This window comes from Drosophila melanogaster, chromosome 3R (assembly GCF_000001215.4).
Source record: "Drosophila melanogaster chromosome 3R".
Lineage (NCBI taxonomy): Eukaryota > Metazoa > Arthropoda > Insecta > Diptera > Drosophilidae > Drosophila > Drosophila melanogaster.
In genome coordinates, this window is record NT_033777.3 from 14,781,902 (window position 1) to 14,804,278 (window position 22,377).

At 43.7% G+C, this 22,377-nt stretch overlaps 5 protein-coding genes across 15 annotated transcripts in view; 4 read left to right on the forward strand and 1 right to left on the reverse strand.

Moving 5' to 3' along the window:
- Positions 1–13,967, forward strand: part of jvl (javelin-like) — a 54,287-nt gene extending 40,320 nt beyond the window's left edge. The window contains exons 3-8 of one of the 7 annotated variants that reach the window (NM_001260177.2): positions 6,156–6,718; positions 6,798–7,065; positions 7,125–7,594; positions 7,656–9,351; positions 11,542–11,987; positions 12,628–13,967. In NM_001260177.2, the coding sequence (NP_001247106.1) occupies positions 6,324–6,718; positions 6,798–7,065; positions 7,125–7,594; positions 7,656–9,351; positions 11,542–11,589 (2,877 nt within the window). In that variant the 5' untranslated portion in view covers positions 6,156–6,323 and the 3' untranslated portion in view covers positions 11,590–11,987; positions 12,628–13,967. Of the gene's footprint in view, positions 1–3,024; positions 3,542–6,026; positions 6,099–6,155; positions 6,719–6,794; positions 7,066–7,124; positions 7,595–7,655 lie in introns of those variants that run through there. The other 6 variants (NM_001104323.3, NM_206488.2, NM_142132.4 and 3 more) reach the window with 6 other exon arrangements.
- A 436-nt stretch (positions 13,968–14,403) lies between these two features.
- Positions 14,404–16,573, forward strand: CG14855 (uncharacterized protein). The gene is made up of 4 exons (NM_142133.4): positions 14,404–14,982; positions 15,051–15,309; positions 15,370–15,784; positions 15,854–16,573. The coding sequence occupies exons 1-4, from the start codon at positions 14,650–14,652 to the stop codon at positions 16,515–16,517; spliced, it is 1,671 nt and encodes a 556-aa protein (NP_650390.2). The 5' UTR covers positions 14,404–14,649; the 3' UTR covers positions 16,518–16,573.
- A 511-nt stretch (positions 16,574–17,084) lies between these two features.
- Positions 17,085–19,262, forward strand: CG14856 (uncharacterized protein). The gene is made up of 4 exons (NM_142134.2): positions 17,085–17,509; positions 17,574–17,832; positions 17,889–18,312; positions 18,372–19,262. The coding sequence occupies exons 1-4, from the start codon at positions 17,171–17,173 to the stop codon at positions 19,021–19,023; spliced, it is 1,674 nt and encodes a 557-aa protein (NP_650391.1). The 5' UTR covers positions 17,085–17,170; the 3' UTR covers positions 19,024–19,262.
- A 609-nt stretch (positions 19,263–19,871) lies between these two features.
- Positions 19,872–22,377, forward strand: part of CG14857 (uncharacterized protein) — a 2,570-nt gene continuing 64 nt past the window's right edge. Inside the window, exons 1-5 of the mRNA NM_142135.4 lie at positions 19,872–20,233; positions 20,295–20,553; positions 20,853–21,267; positions 21,336–21,842; positions 21,914–22,377. The exon at positions 21,914–22,377 is cut by the window's right edge and continues 64 nt beyond it. Coding sequence (NP_650392.1) covers positions 19,904–20,233; positions 20,295–20,553; positions 20,853–21,267; positions 21,336–21,842; positions 21,914–22,085 — 1,683 coding nt within the window. The 5' untranslated portion in view covers positions 19,872–19,903 and the 3' untranslated portion in view covers positions 22,086–22,377. The remainder of the gene's footprint in view (positions 20,234–20,294; positions 20,554–20,852; positions 21,268–21,335; positions 21,843–21,913) is intronic.
- btsz (bitesize) overlaps positions 22,191–22,377 on the reverse strand; it is a 71,397-nt gene continuing 71,210 nt past the window's right edge. For all 5 annotated transcript variants that reach the window (NM_001014622.3, NM_001275653.1, NM_001014625.3 and 2 more), the window contains one exon: positions 22,191–22,377. This exon is cut by the window's right edge and continues 3,053 nt beyond it. The gene's annotated coding sequence lies outside the window, so the exon portion shown is untranslated.

The following is a 22,377-nucleotide window of genomic DNA, read 5'->3' on the forward strand; positions in this document are numbered from 1 at the left end:
TGCAAACAATGGCACATTGACAACAAAAACCTAAAACAAAAATACAAAAGCGAAATGCAACAACTATTGTTTTGCCGGAAAATCGATTAGAAATCGCTGGCAAATGACAGCAGAAGAAGAGGTGTGCCCGTTGGCTAAGACCCGACACTGGAAGTGGCAGCCAAGTCAGATAGCCAGCTACAGATACTATTGATACTGTATGGATATATGTAAGCCTGTGTTTTGGCGGCACCGAGAGCCCCAGGAGAGCCCAAAGGATATATCTACCATTCCATATTGACGGCAGCCTGCGGGAGCAGCACTTTATGAACGTTTATCGCCGTCATCGCGATCATCATCATCATCATCATCATTATTAGCATTGCTCTGCCGGTCAGGCAAATCCGAAAGACAGACAGGCGAAAGTTTAGCCCCAAATGCACGGTGGTTAATAGATGAGAGCTTGTGCCAAAGGTGCAATTAAAATTTAAAGCAGTTAATTAATTTAATGCAAAGTGCCGCCTAACGGTGGGTTTCGGTCTACAAAGCACAAGCGGCGCCAATCAACTCACAAAAAAAAAAACCGCTGCACAGTGGAGAAGTTGAATTAGATTTCGCATATTTAATTAAAGACCAGCTTTTAAATAGAATGAGTAATTCAATAGGTACTCACTCATTTAGATGAGATTATGAGCTCAATTATAGTATGATGCCAAAGTAATGTTTTTAGCATTCAATCAGGCAATGAAGTTCTACATTTCATAGTAATATTACCTTCGTATCTTTTGCAAAAAGTAATTAAATTTAATTTGAAACTTTATAGCTTACACTATGTTTTTTGTGGTACAACTAAATTGTCGCTGCATTTTATTGGCTTGATCCACAGTAGTCTGCTGATAGTGGTTTCTTGATGTGTTAACCAAGTTTTTATTAAGTTTGTCCAGTTTCGCTTTGCGTCTTGCGCATAATTTATGTGTTTAATTATTTTTTTTTTCCTTAGCTATTTTTTCCGTAATTGCATAATGTCTGCGAAACTGTCTGAACATTATTAATAGTTATGTTTTTCGTGCATTTTTTTTTCCCGAAAAGTATCAAGTAATTGGGCGTTGCTTAAAACTTGAGCATTTTTTCTTAATTTAGTATCTCTTATTAAAAGTTTTTCTAACAGATTAGTTCAACCTTCATCTTACAGCTAATTATACACTAAAAACATTAGTGGCTTTAATGTAGTTACATCAATTTAATTTAACTTAATGAAGAAAAACAGCAAATAATTGAGAAAATTACAAAAAAAAAACCAATTTAGGGAAAAAAATAAAAGACGCTAAAAAAAACAAAAGTTAAACATGGGAAGAGGAAATTTGACAGGCGACGATTTGCCTTGCAACATATGTTGTAAATGTGTCAGTTACTATTGTTGCAACTCCTTTTCAACTGGAGTGTACTTTTTTTTGGCAGCTTTTGTGAAGCCACCCAACAAAAGCCAAAAAATGGTTAATTTAATTACAACACTTGCGTTCCGTTGACTGCTGCGACGATTACCAAAGCCGCCGAGCAGCGAGCACTTAGACAATTATTTTCCATTGCCACATGTGGCGGGGAAATGTGTTGCAAGCACAGAGTCCGACAATTTGCTGTTTGTTATAAAAAATTAAAAATAATCTTGAAAAAAAAAGAAAAAAATACGAACACCCAAAAACATAAAGCGGCGAACTAATAACGGCTAATGGGAAATGGCTTGAAGCTGCGATGGTGGGCTAAACTTGTATATTTATTTAGTTTTTCTTTTTTTCTTGGCGTGGCACCATAGATGCTTAGATATCAGACATGGCAATTGCAATTGTCTTTTAATTTTTAAACCAACTGGCTGCTGTCAGAGCTGCAAAACGGCAAACGCACAATGGCCCAAGACCCCAAAGACCCTGTTTTGTCTATACGCGAAGTACCATAGTTCCAAGTTGCGTCAGAGGCTGGCGGCCAAACCCAGACGCCAACATGTAACTTGCATTGAAATTGAATAGGAATTGGAATTGGAATTGAAATTATAAATTGGCGTAGTCAATGTGCCGGGCGATGACTGCTGGAAAACGCCATGCCACATACATAAGTCATGTTCGGGGAGTGGGTCGGATAATTAATAAGCGCTCCCAATCCGTAATATGCCGTTGAGCTCTGTCCCGTCAGTTTCGCCTCGACAGGCAGGGCCTAACATGCATAATTATTTGAGCAATACGAGTCCATGAGTCTATGAGTCTGGTACATCCCCGTAAATGCACACACATTCGACCATTCGAGTGTTATGCAAACCCATCACTAATTGTAATAATGGGGCGGGGCGGAGAAGAGAAGGTTGCACTTCAAAAATGTTTGGTGTTGCATGGCAAACTTCAATTAAAACGATCGAACCAACAGCCGTAGAAATATTCAAAGCAATACTCAACCGAAAAATAATAAAGGAAAGCTTGGCTTTAAATACTCTGCACCGAAATTCTTCTGAATCTATGATAAGATACTATAGTGAAAAGCATTTGCAAATATCGATGCATAAACAAATATTTCTCCTGCCATCTCCATATATATGGCACAACAACAAACCAGAGGTCATGAAAAATCAGCTCTTGTGCAGCTTTTGATTTTTACTGCGATTTTTATTTGCAATTTTTTTTTGCAATCCGCTGGAATACAAAAAGTTTACGATCGTTCGTTTATTGCCCTATTTTAAGTTTTAGACTTGGAGAAAACTTCAAAAAGATATTTCAAGAGCTTTGCGAAAAAAAATAAGCAAAAGCTAGGCAATAGCAGCAAAATATCAAGTATACGTAATACGAATAGAAAAGTACGGCGGAGGGCAGGAAGTGATTGTGCAAAAGAATGACGGAAAAAATCGATCAAACAAGAAACTAAACTCAAGAAACTAAAGAAAATAGTGGGGAACAAAAGCTGATATCACTAATACTTACAGTTGAAAAACAAACGTTTTGGCATTTGTCATGGCTCATCTGATTAATTTTCGTCTTAAATCAAACTATGACTTTTCACAAATAGCAAAAGTTCTGTGATTTATGAAACAGTTGCTGCCTGGATTTATGGCCAATTCGCCTGATAATTGCTTTGGTGTCAGGCACTCTGAGGAAATGCCAACTGTTTGTAAGGTAGGAAGATCTCCTGCTGGCTGGTGGGAAGACAAGGTGCTGTGTTGGCTGTCTCTAATCACTCGACAAGCCCAAAACCCTGCTGGCTAGTGTACAAGAGTACTAGCAGCCGACTCAAGTGGTGGGCAGCCTAATTGAGAGCGGCTCTGTCGCCCAGGCCAAGTGCGTTTTTCCGTCTGTCATGCCGCACAACGATGCTGCCACAATGATGATCAACCCAATTGCCATGGCGAGTAATAAAACTTGAGGAATCAGCAATGCGTGGCAGCAGCGCGGAGATGGTAGTTTGCGCCCACGACGCGGATGATGATGATGATGTGGAGTTGATTGGGACGTTGGGAGACAGTGGTTGGATTCGCTGAAAATGGTGATCAAAATGGATATAAATAAAATATTGGCATCTGAAGTTGGTAAGAAGATAATACGATAAACATAAACAAGTATTCGAAATTGGAGAAAATTAATAACATGAGTTGTGTGCATATGTTGTAGAGCGCTTCGTCACTACGTGCCATCTATTCACGGACACTTGGAATCTCTGCTTTGAAATCAGTATTCAATTAAAACATATTCTATACAATACTGAATCTCAGTGATACTAAGACATTATTCCACTGTTCCACGCCTCCTGAATGTTGAACCATATCATACCACTAGGCGCAGCTTGGGAAGATACAACTTCGGCACAGTGACAGTCGCCTCGTTCGAGTGACAAGGAAGCACTTGTGTCTACAGTCGTCTGTAGAGCGTATAGTGAATTGTGATTTGCATATGTGTCTCCAAAATACAGTGCATTGGAAACTCTATTATTGCTCGGCTGAATATTTTCCAGGTCGTGGGCCAAGAGGCCAGATTGCCGAGTTAATTGAGCAATAAGACTCAGAAATCATAAAGCCAATCTCGATGCTCGAATGGATGACGGTGCCCCGACATTGAGCTTAGTTTTTCTCCATTTTTTTTTTTTGTATCTGTTTGGTGTTTTTGCTTTTTGAGTGACAGTCAGCCGACGTTTGGATTGTTCGGTTTCAATTTCGTGGTTGACAATGGATTTTGCTATATAATTACACGATCTTCAATGTGACTTCTCCACCACTTCCCATGCTTTGATGTTCGCCACGCTCCACAGGCAAGTCGGCCAAAAAATAACTAAAAATTGGAGGAAAAGTGCATGGCGATTATGCAAGCCATGGAATTATGAGCTATGCTTCCTGGGCCCCTCTCTCTGTTAATTAGCTATTAAATAATGGAATGGCCCAGCCAAGAGCCGTGTCATGTGAATGTGGGCCAATTTTCATGCTTCATTTGCAATGATTTTGCCATTAGAGTCTGACCAACATTTCCGACCGCCGTCAAAACTCCATCGTTGCTAGTCTGCATGCAATCAGGCGAGTTATATTTCTTTCGGTTTTTGTCTTTCCCAGCTCAACTCTTTTACTTTTTCTTGCCGGCCGAGAACAACGGAAAACACAGACAACCCAGTTGCCTGGTTTTGGCCCCTCCATTGCCACATATATAGTGTTCATGGCACTTCGCCGACATTTGTTTGATCAATAGCTATAGCTATTGGTAAAGCAAAAGCAAAAGCAAAAGCCGGCCGACAAAACGGCTGCCAGGCAAATTTATGTTTATTGCATGTGAAAGTATTTTGCCAATCAATTGAGTTGCCGCCGCTCGAGAAACATTCTCGTCCAGTGAAAGCTTTTCACTCGGTTGACAAACGAATCCACCAACAATGGTGCACTTGAAAAATAAATCATGCATTGCATAGGTAATTCGTATAACATATTATTAGGAAAAGTTTTGTGTTTTTTAAAGAAATATGTGTACCATTTTGTGAACATATAAAATATAAAAAAAGTACTTTAATCATACTCTCTAAGACCAAATATTCGTTGTTTTCCGTGCAGTTCCCGTTCCTTTTCCAGAGCAGATGTTGGAAAAAGGGGAAAACAGAGATAAATAGACAAAACGAAGAGAAAAACTACTTTTACTTGGCCCGGCCATCTGCGGCCTGTTCTAGTTTAGCATTCGGATCAGATCAGACCATTGACTTGGCTTGCGTTGAATAGTCATGGCCTGGGCCAAGCATACACAGCATGATGATTGTCACAAATTGCTGCATCGATTGGTGTTGCAGCTACATATGTTGCTGGTTGCTAGTTGCTAGTTGCATGCAGCGGCTGCATTAAGCTGCACTTTTGTTTTGGAGTTTTCTCCACGGGTCGCCGGCCAGCGGGCGATCGCTCCGCCGCGCACTGCACTGCAATTCATCAATCATAATTTGTATGTCATTCACTAATCGTTCGCACTGCTCCCGAACTGCTTGGCCAGCGATTGCCCCACCATGATGATCAATTCAATTTACTTAAAGTAACGCAATGCCATGAAGTTTTCTCTCCAGTAATTATCGATCGATCCCACTGGGGCCCTTGCGTAAAGACCCTTGATAATGACTTGTGGCGATGTAAGCCGATCTTGGGGCCTAGCTGAAAGTGCAGTCCATCGCACTTGACCATCGAAATCCGAAACAACAATGATTCATGGGATTTTCGCGTCTCGCGTCTCGTGATTATCGAGTATTGGTGGAAAGATGGCTGTTGAGAGTTATTATTAAAAGCTTGGGAAAAGTCTTATGTTAATTAATAATCCAAAGAATATTTCACATGCTTAAACTTGTATACAAATCCAATAAGAGCTCTTCAAATGATTGCATTTTCATATTCATTTGCTATTTGTTATTAATGGAAATACAAATTGGTTGGGAATTTGAGCTAACAGGTGGAGGCCACGAAAGATGACTGGCTAACCCTCAAAATGATGTAATGGAAAATTAAATTTACATTTATTTCATGTCGTGAGTCTTTTGTCAGTGAATTGTTGATTTATAAAATCTACAAAATGTTTAAACAATTATAAACTTCAAATGAAGATCTTTAGAAATAAATATTATTAAGAATATAATATTCAGTAAGCACCTAACTAAATATTTCATTATTAAAATTAATTCCAATTGTCATCTTACAGAATGAAGGCTTCGAACCTGCAACGCATGGCATCAGCAAAACGGACGGAAGCTGCATCAGCCACCACAGTCAGAGCAACGGGAACGGAATCGAAGGCGTCAACGGAGGCGGAATCGTCGGCCACCATCTCGGTGGAGTCCTGCGCACCACTGACCTGGCCAGCGGGGCCATGGAATGCCTGCCGATGAGCAGTGCTGCCCATCACCCACATCTGATGGCGGGTGCATCGGCGGTAGGAGCCGTTTCCGCCTCTCCCACGGCGACCGTGGTGGTGGGTGCCACGTATCCGCACCACCTGCACCACCACCACTTGAGCCACCACACGCCGTACAGCAATAGCTACGGGAGCCACCACATACACAGCGAGCAAACCAAGTCGCTGCAGGAGCTGCAGCACGAGGTTGGCGCTCTGCTGGAGTTCCGGGACCTGGTCATAGAAACTTTTCCCGACCTCAAGCACAAGATGGCCTCCATGTCCGCAACGCCCTCGACTCCCACGTCTTCGGTGGGTGCCATCGGTGGCAGTCACTCGGTAGGTGGCGGCAGCTCCTCTCTGGCCACCAGGTGAGTTAAAGTTCCAAAATAGCGTTTTGTATATAAAAACCATGTGGGATCTACAAAATTTTCGTTTTCTTTGCAGCAGACGTGAGTGGGAGCCGGGCATACGGATGAAGCGAAAACAGTCGCACAAAGAACCGTCCACGTCGTCAGCGGCAGCTGCTCCTTCCTCCGGAGCTGAGGCGTCGTCCTCGTCGCTGACACGCAGCCGTAGCAACTCGCACAGCGGCAAGAAAGAGCCAAAGAGCGGAGAGAACAACAACGGAAGCGTTGTGCAAGACTCCGGCTTCTCAACGGAGACCAGTTCCTCCAAGGAGGGCCACAGTGCCTCCTCCACCAACGGTGCTATGACGGTATGTCCGAATTGGTCCTGATCAAAACGATTACTAATTTTTTCCCCTTGATCACACAGGTGGCCATAGCAGCGAATCGCCTGAGCTGCGCGGAATCGGACGATGAGTTGCTCAACCTGCTGGACGTTATTCACCGCAAGTCCAATCGATTACGCGAGGAAGTGGAGCACTTGCAGAGCTATGAGCGCCAGCACGGGGATGCTCAGAAGACAGGAGGCGAAGGCCAGGGTGCGAGCAAGGAGGGAATGACAGCGCAGCAGTTCCGAGAGCAGGTGGAGCGATTAAATCGCGAGGATATCAAACAGCTGCGCAAGGAGCGCGACCGTCTGCTTGACAAGTTGGCCGAAATGGAGGCGGAAACGCTGACCGGACGCATTAAGGCGGCCAAGATGAGCGACCAGGTGGAGGAGTTGGTAGGAGTGAAGAAAGATCTCGAGGAGCAGCTGAAACTGGCGATGGCCCAAAAGCTAGAGTTGAGCTCGCGGGTGCAACAGTTGCAGCAGCAGCAGCAAAGTAAAAGCTCTTCCAGGTGAGAAAATCCTACTGATTTTTCTAATACCTGTAAAACTAAACATATTTTTACATTTCAGCGGCAGTCAGTCGGATTACTCCAGTCAACGCAACTTTCTATCCTCAGCTACCACGGTGCTCTCCAATGGCAGTCGTCCTAGCAGCAACGTCATCAGCAATAACACATTCCAGCCGGTCGTACTTGATCAGCCAGCGCAGGAAGCATTCCATCAAAGCCCAGGCAGTGATATTCCATTGAGAAAACAGCAACAGCAATCCTTGGGACGTCTTGATGGCATCGTTAGCACGCCCGGAACGCGCAACTCCAAGTGCCGTTTGACCGACTCCAAGCGATTTGCGGCCATTTTGTTGGAAACTAATGTATTGGAGCTGCAGCGCCACTTGCTCACCCTCACCGTGCAGAACCAGGTGCTGGCCCAAAAGCTGGAATCGTCCAGCAAGTCCAAGACGCTGCTGGCCAAGCGGCTGGACAAAAACAGCGAGGAGTTCGAACATTTGCGCTACCAGCTGGAGGAGAAGAATATTGAGCTTGAGGGCACCAAGGCGCAATTGCGGCTGGTAGAGTCTCGTCTGCAGGCGAGCAATAGCACCAGCAACTCGTATCTGCACTCCTCACAGCACGACTACGAGACCAATCGCTCTTCGGCTTCCACCACGCTAATGCTGAGTCGTCGTGGAGTTTCCGATTCGGTGGACTCTACCTCGACGGCTATGCCTGCCCCGCCAGTCACACAGATCAGTACGCCCAGCATGAAGGCCATGGTGCCGCTGGCCATGGATGAGCTGCAGCAGCACAGTAGTAGCACGGAGTCGGCGCACGAACACGAGAATCAAGGGCTTCAAACACCCAACAGCACCAGCTCTCCCCTCAGTAAGACGATCATAAATGCAAGTCCCTGTCCGGTGGGAAGCAGTACGCCCAGTAATATAGCTGCCCGTGTGATGAGCATCAGCGTGGGTGGAGTGAGTCCGTTTGAGGCCATGACTCCTCCGCCGCGACAAAATGCGTTCCGAAAGTTTGGAAGTGCCAGCAAGCCCAGCAAGATTCCGTTGCCGGGCAGCAAGGCGGCGGCCTATTTTTCGGGCAAACCGCCAACGGGAAGACCGTCGACGGCGGGAAGATCTCCTCCATCGGCGAACAATTCAAGTAGCACCTCGTATGGCAGTAAATCCTCGTTGAGCAGAAGTACGGGAAATTTGCAGAGCCTGCGAAGAGCAGAGACGTCCGCCTCCAATCACTCGCTGAGTACGAATACGAGCCGGAGTTCTACTTCCTCTTCGATACCGCTGGCCACCACACCTTACTCATCCGGCTCGACTGGCAATCGCAGCCAGCCGACAGCCGCAACGACTCCGTCCCCGCGTGTGCTCCAGAACTCACCGCTGCCCAAGCTGAAGCGGGATACGATCAGCTCGAGGGTGCGTCATCTGGACTCCCTGTCACGTGCCCAGCAGACGCCGGAGGGCCTGAAGGGTACCACCACCAACTCCACCTCCATTGCCGCTCAGCTGAGCTCGACTCTGCGCAAAGATCTCCAGCTGAGTGGAAACGGGACCGGAGCTCCCTATAATCAGCACCACCTGAATCACAGGCGCAGTGGTCACTCGCCGGCCTCGAACTCCTCTGGCAGCGGCGTGTCCAGGCGTTACAGTAGTGCCTCGACTGGGGGGTCCGGTGGTCGAGCCATCGGCCGGGATCAGGGTGAGCCCACCACGCCCACATCCAGCTATGGCGGCGACAGTGATAGTGGCAAGGTACGCACTCTCAAATCAACATTTTTGGGTTGGTTCAAGTGAATTATTATAATACTACTGATAATACCGATACATACATTTATATATATATATATGAATATCTACTGATTACCGTTTAATATGCCTTCGATAACATTTACGAAACAACAAAGAACCACAAGAATCATCATCTTCGTTACAGTTTATGAAATCAAATCAAAACGATTTAAAACAAGTACAGAAATCAGCAGCTTACGAACCCGATATTAACTGTTTACGTTAATATTCATTGTTACGTACATATAATTTATTTAAACATACAATTAACCCATGGCATATATACTCTAAAAACATATATACTACAGTTACATGCATATATTCTCGAAATCAAAAAGTCAGAAAGAAATGAAACACGTTAGCGTTTCGTGCCTAAGAAAGGAAATATGTTTTCTGCCCTCGTTGTTTGTCTTATTATTTGTCAAATGCGATCTTTTCAACAAGAATTAGATAATTTAACAATGACTGTGTTGCCAATAGGAGTATTTCCTATTTTGTTTAAGAATGTTTGCTTCACTAACGAAAGCGAAGAATTTATCAATTGATTGTTTGTAGCACATGTTTACAATTTTGATATCAATTGTAATACTTGAATATTTGTTGAGAACTATAAGTTTCCCATTACAGTATCATGAACTTATAACAAAAATATATTTCGTTGTAATTTTTATTTTGTTCTACCTTTTTTTTTTGTAATCCAAAACGTTTCTAAACTATTTCTTGCCATAGCTATATCAGCTTCACGAAGATGACTTTTCTGCAGAGTAAAAGAAAAACACAAGCCCTTGACAAATTAATAATTCTTCGGTCCAAGAATGGTCAACACACCTCACTAGTCTCAACAGTATGTTCGATATTTCGCACCCTAGAATACAGTTTCAAGACCCTGCTGCTATTGCTTTGGGTTTGGGTCGTTGACTCAACACTTGGCTAGTGAAAGGTGCATCCTATCAAACTCTCACTGCCTATCGATGCCTTAGGTGCTTAGTAGCCGGCTTTAATTAATCAGCAATTTCACATGCAACTGCAGCAACAACACTAGCAGCGGTGCCAGCAAAAACAACAACAACAACAGCAGCAGCAATGTTTCCTCTATATAGTTATGTATATACAAAAGAAAATGAATCAAAAGTCAAAAGCATGTACGATATCATTTCATTTACTCATATATTATGCAAATCACGATTATGTGTGGCTTAGTATATTTTCCTCAAGTATGCATGCCTCATTGTTGGATCAGCCAGTTTCTCATTGTGTTCGAAAGTGAGTTTAAGCATAATTATTAGTTTGCGTGTGTATTTAAAAATTATTATTATTACCATTGCTTTCTTTGTAATTAATTTAAGCTATACTTAAACTATTATTGGGCTTAATTTAAAGGCATATTTATTAATTTGTGTATGAAGCAGCCGGGCTTATACCAACCTATGCGTGTACGCTATAACATAAAAATATAAAACCGATTATATAGAATATGACAGACTTTTCTATTTATTTCTTAAATTTTAAAAGAAAAAAACATTTCACTTGTATTGCAATAACAGAAAGACTTAGTTAGAAGAAAGCCAGTAAGAAGTAAGAACGTGCAAGAAGTTTGCTTTTGTCGTATGATTTGATTGCGTTTGAGGAATGGTACTTTCAATCATCATGTGGTCGATAGTTCATCCGAAGATCCAACTAACAACACACTCATATTCATCCACATTTACACCAGGGCAAAAACACCATCGACAGCATAGAGTGCTTTGTTTTGGCTTTGTTTGTGCATTACAAACCACCCAAGAAAGAATTCAATTAGATGATCACACTTGAAATAATTTGTATCTAATGCTGTAATTTCTTTTTTACTTTTACTTTTTCTTTCTGCGCCTTTCTACCCTGTTTGTATGTCTACTCCAAAAACAAAACAATAATTTATACTGTCTGTTGTTGTCATAACTCACATATATACTCGTCTTTTGTATATCCGAAAAACTGACCGATCCAAAAATATCCCCGCAAAAAAAAAAAACATATAAAATATGAATGTACATAAAAATATGTCCATCCAACCAACCAACCAAACAACCAACCAACAAACAACAAAACCAACCAACCCAAAATCCCAAAAACCGCCAACAATCCAAAATGTAACTAAAACCATTGTGAAAACAGATACAAGCCACTTATCCTAACAAACGCCAGGCTACACTGAGAAAATAAGCATCGGAGTTGGTATGGATAGCAGAAATTACCCATATTCGTGGACTAAAGGTGGTGTACTGATTGACTGATTGATTGACGTGTTGGTGGTGAATACATATATTTCGACTGCATGCCAAAAATAAAAAAAAGAAGAAACTTAATCCTGAAATGCTAAACATGTAATGAGAGTGCGACTGGAGTTTTTGGTATCGGACAGCCACAGATAAAACCGATGGCCAAACGAAAAGGAGCAGCGCCCTCGCCCAGTACATCCTCCTCAGCTCAGATCAGCTCAGCCCCAAAATCCAGCTCAGATCTCAATCTCGAGCCCTCTGTTGTAAATCGTTTGTCTGTTTTGTTTTTGGCCCAAAAGCAAAGACAATGAAGTAGACACTTTGCCGCCAATCGTTATACGCGTAAGTCTCTTTTGTTGTATCTCACCTAGTAGGTTAAGTTCTACCATTTTCCAAACCAAAACAAACCAAATCAATCCACAAATCCCAACACCGCCAAACCCACGGCTTTCTTTTGCTTTACCCCACACTGAGTTACACCAGCAATGGTTTTTTGATTTCGATGTAGTTCGTTGTAGATCTAGCCTACCAAGACTATCTAGACTTAGACCCTCACCCTTTCTACAATAGCAAAACGGGCAGTGCGCACAAAAAACAAACACAAACTTTTAAAATTGCCAAGTAAGGTAAAGTGATTTAAGTGACTTAACAACCGCTGTACATAAACTGATTGATTGGTTGATTGATTGATCGCCCACTGTGCTAACCAAAACTATATATACTTATTGTGCCAGAGGTTGAGGGATCTAACCGCTGTCCAAGAGATCAAATCTACCGCAACATGCTAACCCCAAAAACTTAAATATTATAATTACCATTCTTTTCGTTAATGTGCCTAAAAAGCCGTCTAAACCCCTTTCTTACTTCTGTTTGCGTTCTAATTTCTAATCCTCATTACCTGATTACCCATTGTACCAAAGAATTGATATTCTATTCTGTTTTTCTTTGCTCTTACCCGAATTCTCCCGAAAATGATGCTTAGAATTTGGCCAACACCGTTGAAAAGCCAAATTTCCGTCTCAATAACCAAAATTGGCAACTATGGCAAACGAGCAGCAGCAGCCAGGGAAAGATTCAAATGGAACGATATCTGCCCCATGAGCTGCACGATGTGTCCGAGGAGACGGCCTACGATTCGTACTACACCGAATATACCACGCCCGATTCCATGGATTGTGGCAGTGCCAATCTCCTGGTCACTTTCGACTATGGCTACTGTGACTCCATGGAGGCCAGAGCTAATCCTGCAGCCCCGGAGGATGATGATCGGTGCGATGGCGTTGATCCTGATTATGGTGGTGATGGGTGTGCAGACGAGGTGGATGCCATCTGGTTTGGTACTCCGCCCAGGGATAAGAAGGACGAGAAACTGTTTGAGGTGCATCATGTGCAGCACAAGCTGCTGGATGACAGCATGCAGTCCTTGATTTCCTACGATGTTGATGATTTTGAGGAGGAGCTATCGGAACCAGATCCAGATGAAGAGATTTTCTATGATAGCATTGAGTGTGTTTAAGTGATTCCCGGGTGCAGGTGTTTAACTATCAACTATCATATCTAAACTAGTCCTTAGTTTCAAACCCCCATTTCACACGTTGTTTTGTAATTATCGAAAGAAAATGGATAAATATGTGTATGTAGCTGTAGTTTAGTGTTACGTGATGTGTATAATGTTGATTTAAATATATTTGGTTTAACTATCCAACGGCCCTGAAATTATCGATTGTAACTGAAATGAATTGTGACTGAATTGTATTGAACGTAATGTTTGTTTTCTCCATTAACCATTCAGGGCTTTAGTCTTTACGTAAATTGTTTCTTCGACTATTTATTAATAGCATATAATATGTATGCCTTACCCACTACTTTGTATGTAAAATATTATTTAGAGCGTGTGCATCTTTGTAAGGAGTCGTAAGTTAGTTATCCTGCACCATTGCCTATTTACTCAAAACTACATTTAATTGACTCGTACTAGGCCGGCTAAGTAGTTTAGTTGTTAATCAAATTTAGTTAACACATCGCATCTAATGTATGTATGTACAGTTTGGTATACTATCTTATTATGTATGTATTCTATTTAAGTCGAAAGGCAATTGTAATAGGCTCTATCTATCATGTTATCACGAAACTGCGTTTACTACATTTATAAAACCAACAGACATAGAAGTGAGGGAAACCAACATTTATGATTCATATTAAAGCTAATAATAATATATTCAAAAGGCAGCAAATGTAGACATGTATCCATTTCAACAGCAAATGTAATTGATAAACACATAAATGAAAAAAAAAAACACTAAAATAAAAATTATAAAAAATACATGAGTGCTTGATTTTTTATTAAATCCGTTGGATTACTGCGGTAAGTTTTGCGACTATGTATATACATTTTTTAGCTATCTTTTAATATTTTCAATCAACATATAATGGCGAGACATACTTTTACTTTGACACACTTACATATATATCAATCAAAATCAATCCAAGTTAACCCTCAGACTGCTGGGCTGCTTTTCAATGGCCAAGTGGCATAAATTGAAGTTAATTGATATTCAAATTTTGTAAATGCAGTGCAAAATTTCAAGCCGCCTTTTTCAAGCGAAACGTGACCGAGTGTCATTTTTCAAATTTCGCATAATTGAATAAGAGCGTTAAAGAGTTCGGAGAAAGGTATATTGGGCTCTCGTGTAAGCACCGCTCTCTTATTGCCGCCCCAGTGGAGCAGTTGGTACTCGAGACTGAGTCTCAGGCTCAACCAGTTGGCTATGTGCGCTCCCTGTCAGCGGAACATACAAATCCGGAACGGGTTTCGCCTGCGTTCAGTAACCCCGGACCCTTGAAAGCGTTTGGCTTGGGACTAATAAACCGATATTGAGAACCCGCTGGCGATTAGTTGACTCCCCAAACGCCTCCATAAATGTCGGATTTCTCAGATATGCGTTTATCATAGCACTGCGAAAGCCGCTACAATTGGGGACCGCTAAAATCTGATAACGACAGCATGGATTTCGAGGAGATTCTGGCCAAGTGCGGCAACAGCAGTCGTTATCAGTTTGTACTGCTGGCGCTCTATGGCTACCTAATGGTCGTCGTTTCGATGCACTATTTCTCACAAAACGTCATCAGTTTTGTGCCCGATCATTGGTGCTATCACGAGCAGCTGGAGAATCGCAGTTTCGCTGAAATCGAAAAGATATACTCTCAATTCGAGAAGCCCTCTTGCACGCGACTGGAGAAGATCGATGAGGATGGGCAGAACCACACGCTCAGTAGGGAGCGCTGCAATCGGTGGATCTATAAGTACGACTTTGGGTACAAAAGTATGAATACAGAGGTAAGTGCGTGATTATAATTTTCCGTTTTGGAAAAACTATGTTAGCTTTGGTTGTTATTGTGTTTCAGCTAAACTGGGTCTGCGATGAGGCATATAAAGCACGAGTGGGTCAGTCGCTTTTCTTTGTGGGTTCGGTGTGCGGAACTCTGGCTTTTGGTCTGCTTGGTGATCGAATAGGACGCATTAGGGCTTTGATTTTGGCCAACTGGTGTGGCTTCTTGGGCGATTTCTCAACCATATTCGCTGGGAGCCTAACTTCTTTTTCGATCAGCCGTTTTATATCTGGATTGGCGGCTGATGCCAACTCCTATCTCATGTACATACTGAGTAAGTAATTGCATGGAGTTCATAACGCAATGACTAGTTCAATTGGGTCTTTCTGGACAGTTCTCGAATACGTTTCACCCTCTTTGAGAAATGTGGGTCTCAATACAGTTTTGGGCAGCTTTTATTGTCTTGGCCTGATCGGAGCCTGCTGGCTAGCTGTCTGGGTGGGCCACTGGCGCATTTTCCTGGCGTGCTCCTCGGTTCCTCTGCTGCTGGTTACTCTGTTCTACTTCCTCGTCCAGGAGAGCGCCCAATGGCTGGTCACGCGAAACGATGTTGATGGAGCCATTAGGCGATTGGAGCGCGTGGCCAAGATCAATCGCCGCCAGGTGGCCGACAAAGACTTCAAGGATTTTCGCATCTACTGCGAGCAGCACTATCGCAAAGATAAGAACCAGGAGGAGCACGCAAAGTTGCTGGACATGCTGAAAACGCCGCGCATGCGCAGTACGGCATTTAAGCTGCTGCTCATATTGTAAGTACTAAATGAAATATATTCAAAGAGTTATTTTATTTATTTATTTACTTTATTTTATATCTGCAGTATAATCATCGTTCCCTGCTACAACACCATCGCTCGCAATGTTGAGGGTCTCGGCATTTCGCCTTTCATCATGTTTTCCCTAAATGCGCTGACTCTGCCACCCTCGGGTTATCTACAGGGTTTGCTCCAGGATCGGATGGGTCGCAAGGCCACCGCGGTCGGTTGGATGGCCATAACAGGAATATTTGCCGTCGCTGCTGGTCTGGTGATATCGCAAGGAAGCAATCGAAATGTACTGCTGCTGGTGGGTCTAACAATGGCGGCCAGATTTGGAGTTTCCATTGCCGATGGCGCCAGTTCCCAGTTCTCCACGGAACTAATCCCCACCAGCGTGCGGGGAAGGGGCGTGGCCGTGGTGCATGTGGCTGGATTTGCCGCCTCCTTCCTTTCTCCGTACATTCTTCACCTGGGCACCTACTACAAGCCAGCTCCGTCAATCATTTTGGGTCTTCTCTTCCTATCCGGAGCCTATGTGTGCCTGCTGCTGCCAGAGACTCGCAATAAGAAACTTCCAATGTCCTTGGCCGAAGGAGAAGAGTTCGGTCGTGGAGAAGGCATATTTGATTTTCTTCGTCATATGTTTAGGAGGGAAGGCAGTAAATCAGAGGTGGAAATGGGTCCCACGATTGTTGAGGAGGACACTCTGATTAATAAGCCGGTTTAGCAGTAAGTGCTGTTGTTATATATGAAATAGAAGTAATAAAAAGTAAATCGTTGATTAATTTGCATAGCAGCTTAAAATTCTTAGCTACGAAATGCCCCGCACTTTGCATAACCCGATATGCAGTCAAAAATTATAGACATTGTATTTAAATGTATTTCTCAGCTCTAAATTGGTATTGAAATGCTCTGAATAGCCACATGACATTGTTAGCTGGGTGTAAAGTCTTTAGCATCAACAAAACTGTCTGCATAAATAAACAGCAACATAGTTGTATATTTTGAATAGAAGACTGCCGATTACAGCGATGATATGGGAGCAACAAAGACGCTTATCAACCCCAATAATTAAATCACAACATATAAGTTATGATCGAATCGAGCAGTTCAGTTCGCTCACTTGAATCCGGAGACTTATCAGCTGCGGAGAGGAAACACCAAGAGTCGATTCGACTATTTAACTCCAATATTAGTTTACCGCAGCCGCTTTCACAAGGCGCTCTTAACTATTCAACTATTCGATGGAGGCGTTCGCCGAGCAGAGCGGACCAACAGCGCTAGCTACTGCCAGTGGCAGTACGTGCGTGGCAGCGGAGGAGAGCGGACCGCCGAACACAGATACTTTGACGGCACCCACGTAGCGGTGCATCTGCGGACATGGCCATGGACTTTGACGAGATACTGGTCAAATGCGGCGACTCCCATCGCTACCAGTACATGCTATTGGCTCTCTACGGACTATTGATGTTCATTGTTTCCCGGCACTACTTCGCCCAAAACGTTATTGGATTTGTGCCCGATCATTGGTGCTATCACGAACAGCTGGAGAATCGTAGCTATGCCGAAATAGCTGCGATATACGCCCCATTCAAGAGGCCTTCGTGCACGCGACTGGCATCGATCAACATGGATGGGAGCAATGCCACGGCCAGCAGTGAGCCCTGCAATCGATGGATTTACCACTATGACCATGGATTCATAAGCATGAACGCTGATGTAAGTCCCTGCTCGGGCGCCACTTAAGTTCATTGCATCTAAGAGTAAGCTCTATTGTTTACAGCTGAATTGGGTTTGTGATGATGCGTACAAGGCTCGAGTGGGTCAGTCCCTGTTCTTTGTGGGCTCCATGTGTGGCACCCTGTTGTTTGGTCTACTTGGCGATCGAATCGGACGCATCAAGGCTGTAGTTTTGGCCAATTGCTGTGGCTTCCTGGGCGACTCGGCTACCATTTTTGCAGAGACCCTGTTGACTTTCTCGGCCAGCCGATTTGTATCTGGACTGGCTGCAGAGGCAAACTCCTACCTCATGTTTATTTTGGGTATGTTATCGTTTAACTTATCTATATAGTCTTAACTTTCCTCCCAAATATAACAGTCTTGGAGTACGTGTCTCCGACGATGCGAAGTGTGGGCTTGAACTTGACAATGTGTGTTTTTTACGGCCTGGGAATGATATGTGCATCTTGGCAGGGCGTCTGGTTGGGTAGTTGGCGTTCCTTCATGGTCTGGACCGCCCTGCCCCAGCTGTTGGTCACCGGGTTCTACTTTCTGATTCAGGAGAGCGCACAGTGGCTGGTCACGCGCCAAGACTTCGATGGAGCTGAGTTGAGGCTACGCCGTGTGGCCAAGTTCAATCGGCGCGATGTCAGCGAGGCGGACTATGAGCTATTCCGTCAGCATTGCAAGACGAAGGAGTCGGAGGCCAGAAGCCAGATGTCCATGCAGAAGCAGGCACGTCTCATTGACTCATTCAAGCTGCCACGCCTGCGTCTCCGCCTGATCTATGTAACGGTTGTCTTGTGAGTAAATTAAGAAATTTATATTTTATAAATATGATTTATGTATATAATTATTCTAGCTCGATAGTGACGCTTTGTTACAACACAATGTCTCGCAATGTGGAAGGTCTGAGCATATCACCGTTCGTCATGTTCAGCCTTTTCGCCCTGACCTTGCCACCATCAGGCATCTTCCAGACCCAGGTCCAGAAGCACTTCGGCCGCAAGTTCACCTCGGTGGTCAGCATGACAGCAACTGGATTGATGACTGCGACCACAGGCATTCTCTTGGCTTTCTGGACGCAGCATAGCGCCACGGTGATGGTGTGCCTTCTGCTGATGTGCCGGTTCGGGATCTCCGTGACTACGGGATCCACCATGCAGATATCGACTGAGCTAATGCCCACCTGTGTGAGATCCAGTGGTTTGGCGGTAATTCATGTCACCGCAGCAGCATTGTCCTTCATTTCGCCATTTATACTCCATTTGGACACATATTTCCGGGCAGCATCCTCGATCATTACCTGCATTCTACTCCTAGTTAGCGCCTGGATTTGCCTGCTCCTGTCGGAGACGAGAAACAAAAAGCTGCCTTTAACATTAGCGGAGGGCGAGGAGTTTGGCAAGGGCGAGCGGATGTTCGACTTTATGAGAAGCTTTAAAAAGGCAGATCAACACGATCTCAGTGCTGACACCATAGAAAAACTAATGGGGGATAAGCGTACTTACTAAGTAAGTGCTTAATATATATAAGGAAGGATTGTAGCTGCCTATTGCATTTAATTGTGTTCATAATAATTTATTTTGAGCAACGTGTTTGTGAGCTTTATAATCAAGCTAACGAAAGTGTTGCTATTCAAATTCATATGCTGAATATTTATAGTCTATTTATCTGTACTTGCAGACTATTATAAGCATATATATGACTAGTGTTTAAAGTACAAGATAATATAGCTGACAATAAGAAAGCCAAGATGACTGTCTAATAATTATTGTTGTCGGTGGTTTGGATAAGAACGATTTAGTCATAATATAGTTTTGCTTATCTTGTGGATAATAAAATATACGTATGTATGCAAAAGAATGGAACAACCCGCATTTAAACATAATTATAATTGGGCTTAAAAAGCCCTGAATTGTATAGATCTATAAAATACAGACAGGGTATATGGTTTTTATGCTGGCGAATATGTTCTGCCCTTCCAGCATTATCTAAATGCACTACTGAACTCATGTGTATTACTACACTTGGGGAAAATCGGCGATTCGTTTTTTTGGTTTTATTAAGAGTCCACTGAACTTGTTGTTCTGTGGTCGCGCCGTGTGTTTATCTAGTCCAGAGTAGGCTTTCCTCCTCGTGAGACGCCGGCGTTTGTTTAGATTGGAGTGAATGAGTGAATTCACTTAAATAATAAAGCGTCCGCGTTTGAGCAGCCCGCCATATAGACGATAGGCTGCCTCAAAACAATCTTATCGCTGTTGGACGTAGACTCAATGTGCGAATCCGGCCACCTAGCACTCTTTACCCGCGTCTCGTTTGGAATCGGAACGTTTTCGCCTCGGCACGGATTGGCGGGGTTTAGTCTTAATAGAATCTCAGCGAGAGCACGTCATGGATTTCGACCAGATCTTGGAGAAGTGCGGCAGTGCGGGTCGCTATCAGTACCTGATGATACTGCTGCTCGGCTACATAGCCTTCACGACCACCGTGCACTATTACTCGCAGAACATAATTGGGTTTGTGCCCCAGCACTGGTGTTATCATGAGGCACTCGAGAATCGTAGTTTTGAGGAGATCGCCGCCATCTATGCCCCATTTGGCAAGGAGGCCTCCTGCACGCGATTGGATAAGATCGAGGGCGACAGGGTAACGGTGAGTAATGAGACGTGCCAGCGTTGGATATACAACTATGACTTTGGATTTAGGAGCATGAATGCAGAGGTGAGTGTATTCAGATATGCCAAAGATTTTCCAAATTAAAGTAATATCTTCTATTGATCAGCTGAACTGGGTGTGTAATGATGCATACAAGGCACGGATCGGACAATCTCTATTCTTCCTGGGCTCCCTGATGGGCACCTTCACCTTTGGCGTCCTGGGTGACAGGATCGGCAGAGTGAGAGCCGTGATCCTGGCCAATCAATGTGGATTCGTAGGCGACTTTCTTACCACCTACGCCTCCAACTTAGTGCAGTTCGCCATTTTTCGATGCATTTCTGGGCTCGCGGCTACAGCAAATTATTATCTGATGTTTATTCTGGGTAAGCACTGCGAGATATCGCTGAGAATAAGTAAAAAATCTGTTACATATATACATACATACAACAGTGCCTACTCCTTATTACTTCCTGAATTTCCAACAATAGCATTAGATTAGGCTTACCAGATGATACCAAAAAATACTTAATAACTATAGACTATAAGTTATCTTATATATCATAAAAATACATTTGGAAGGCATTCTATTTGTTCAGGTTTTTTCGTAGGTTAACATTGCTTTTAAAGATTTCTTTTTAAGCTAAAAATAATTTGTCACAAATTAATGCCCTTTCTATTGTAGTTCTGGAATACTTGGCGCCCAAACTAAGGAATATGGCCATTAGTGGAACCCTGGGCATTTGCTTTTGTCTAGGAGCTCTGGTGGCCCCCTGGCTTTCCGTACTGGCTGGCAACTGGCGGATCTACCTGACCTGCTCGGCTTTGCTCCAGTTGGTGGTGGCTTTGTTCTACTTTGTGGTCCAGGAGAGCGCTCAGTGGCTAATCACACGGACCAATGTGGAGGGGGCCATTGCCAGACTGAAGCACATTGCCCACTTCAATGGCATGGAGGTGAAAGCAGCTGACTTTGAAGCCTTCAGGAGGAACTGCATCGTCAAGAGGAAGCTTTCAAACCAACCGGAACAAACGGCAGGAATTTTCGATTTATTGCGGACTCCTAATCTGAGGAAAGTATCGCTGCTGGTGGTTTTCACTTTGTAAGTGAGGTTTGTAATTAATAATTTTGTCTATTTAATATTTGGTATTTCCATATTTGTCTTCATAGTATGCTGACTTCGCTGAGCTTCAATACCATCTCTAGAAATGTGGAGGGCATGGGACTTTCACCTTTTGTGGTCTTCTCGCTCTTTGCGGTGGTCGTTCCCCCGTCTGGATTTATTCAGGGCCTACTGCAGAGCCGAGTTGGCCGCAAAGCCACTGCATTTCTGGCCATGCTCTGCACCGGACTCCTGTCCTGCGCTTTGGGCGTGGCCCTCTCCACGGAGGGCGCTCAAAAGAACGTGACCTTGCTGCTGGCCTTCGCCCTGCCCATGCGGCTGGGCATCTCTATGTGCTACACGGTCACCTCGCAGTTTGCCTCCGAGCTGCTGCCCACTTGTGTGCGCTCGCGCGGAATTGCTGCAGTGCATCTGGCTGCTGCGGGTGCTTCCTTTGTGTCCCCCTACCTCATTCATTTGGGCACTAAGTTGGCGGCCGCTCCGTCCCTCATCCTGGCGCTGCTCCTGCTTACCGCATCCGGATGCACTCTCATGCTGCCGGAAACGAACAATAGGTAAGGGTCATGGTATTTGAAATGATGGAAGGAGGCGTGTTGAAATGTGTTTTCCTTTTCATTCTCTACAGACAACTGCCCATCACATTGGCTGATGGCGAGGCATTTGGAAAGGGCGAATCCATGCTATCCTTTGATTGTTGGCGTCGCCACGATGACGATGTATCCAAGGAAGCCACCGAAGAAGTGAGGCTGCACCAGCTCAATGGACAAACAAAATCCGAAACGGAAGCGGAAGTGTAGAGTGAAGCCCATTCAAAGTATTTCCCCATAGACTTTAAGAATCAATCCCAAAGGGTATTAGCAAAAGAAGTGGACACTGTAGTTGCGAAAGTTGTCAGTAGATTTGAAGTTTGCTTTATTTTATTGATTCACTGCTGTTCACAATTTATAACACTATTTTAACTTAGCAACTTGTATTGAGCCAATTTTTTGAGTTCATCAGCTTGTTGGAATCGTGTGTGTCGGTATTGTTGCCTTTGTAATTAAGTACTTACTTGTAAGTAAAGGGGTCATAAGTATCTTGTATCTTGTA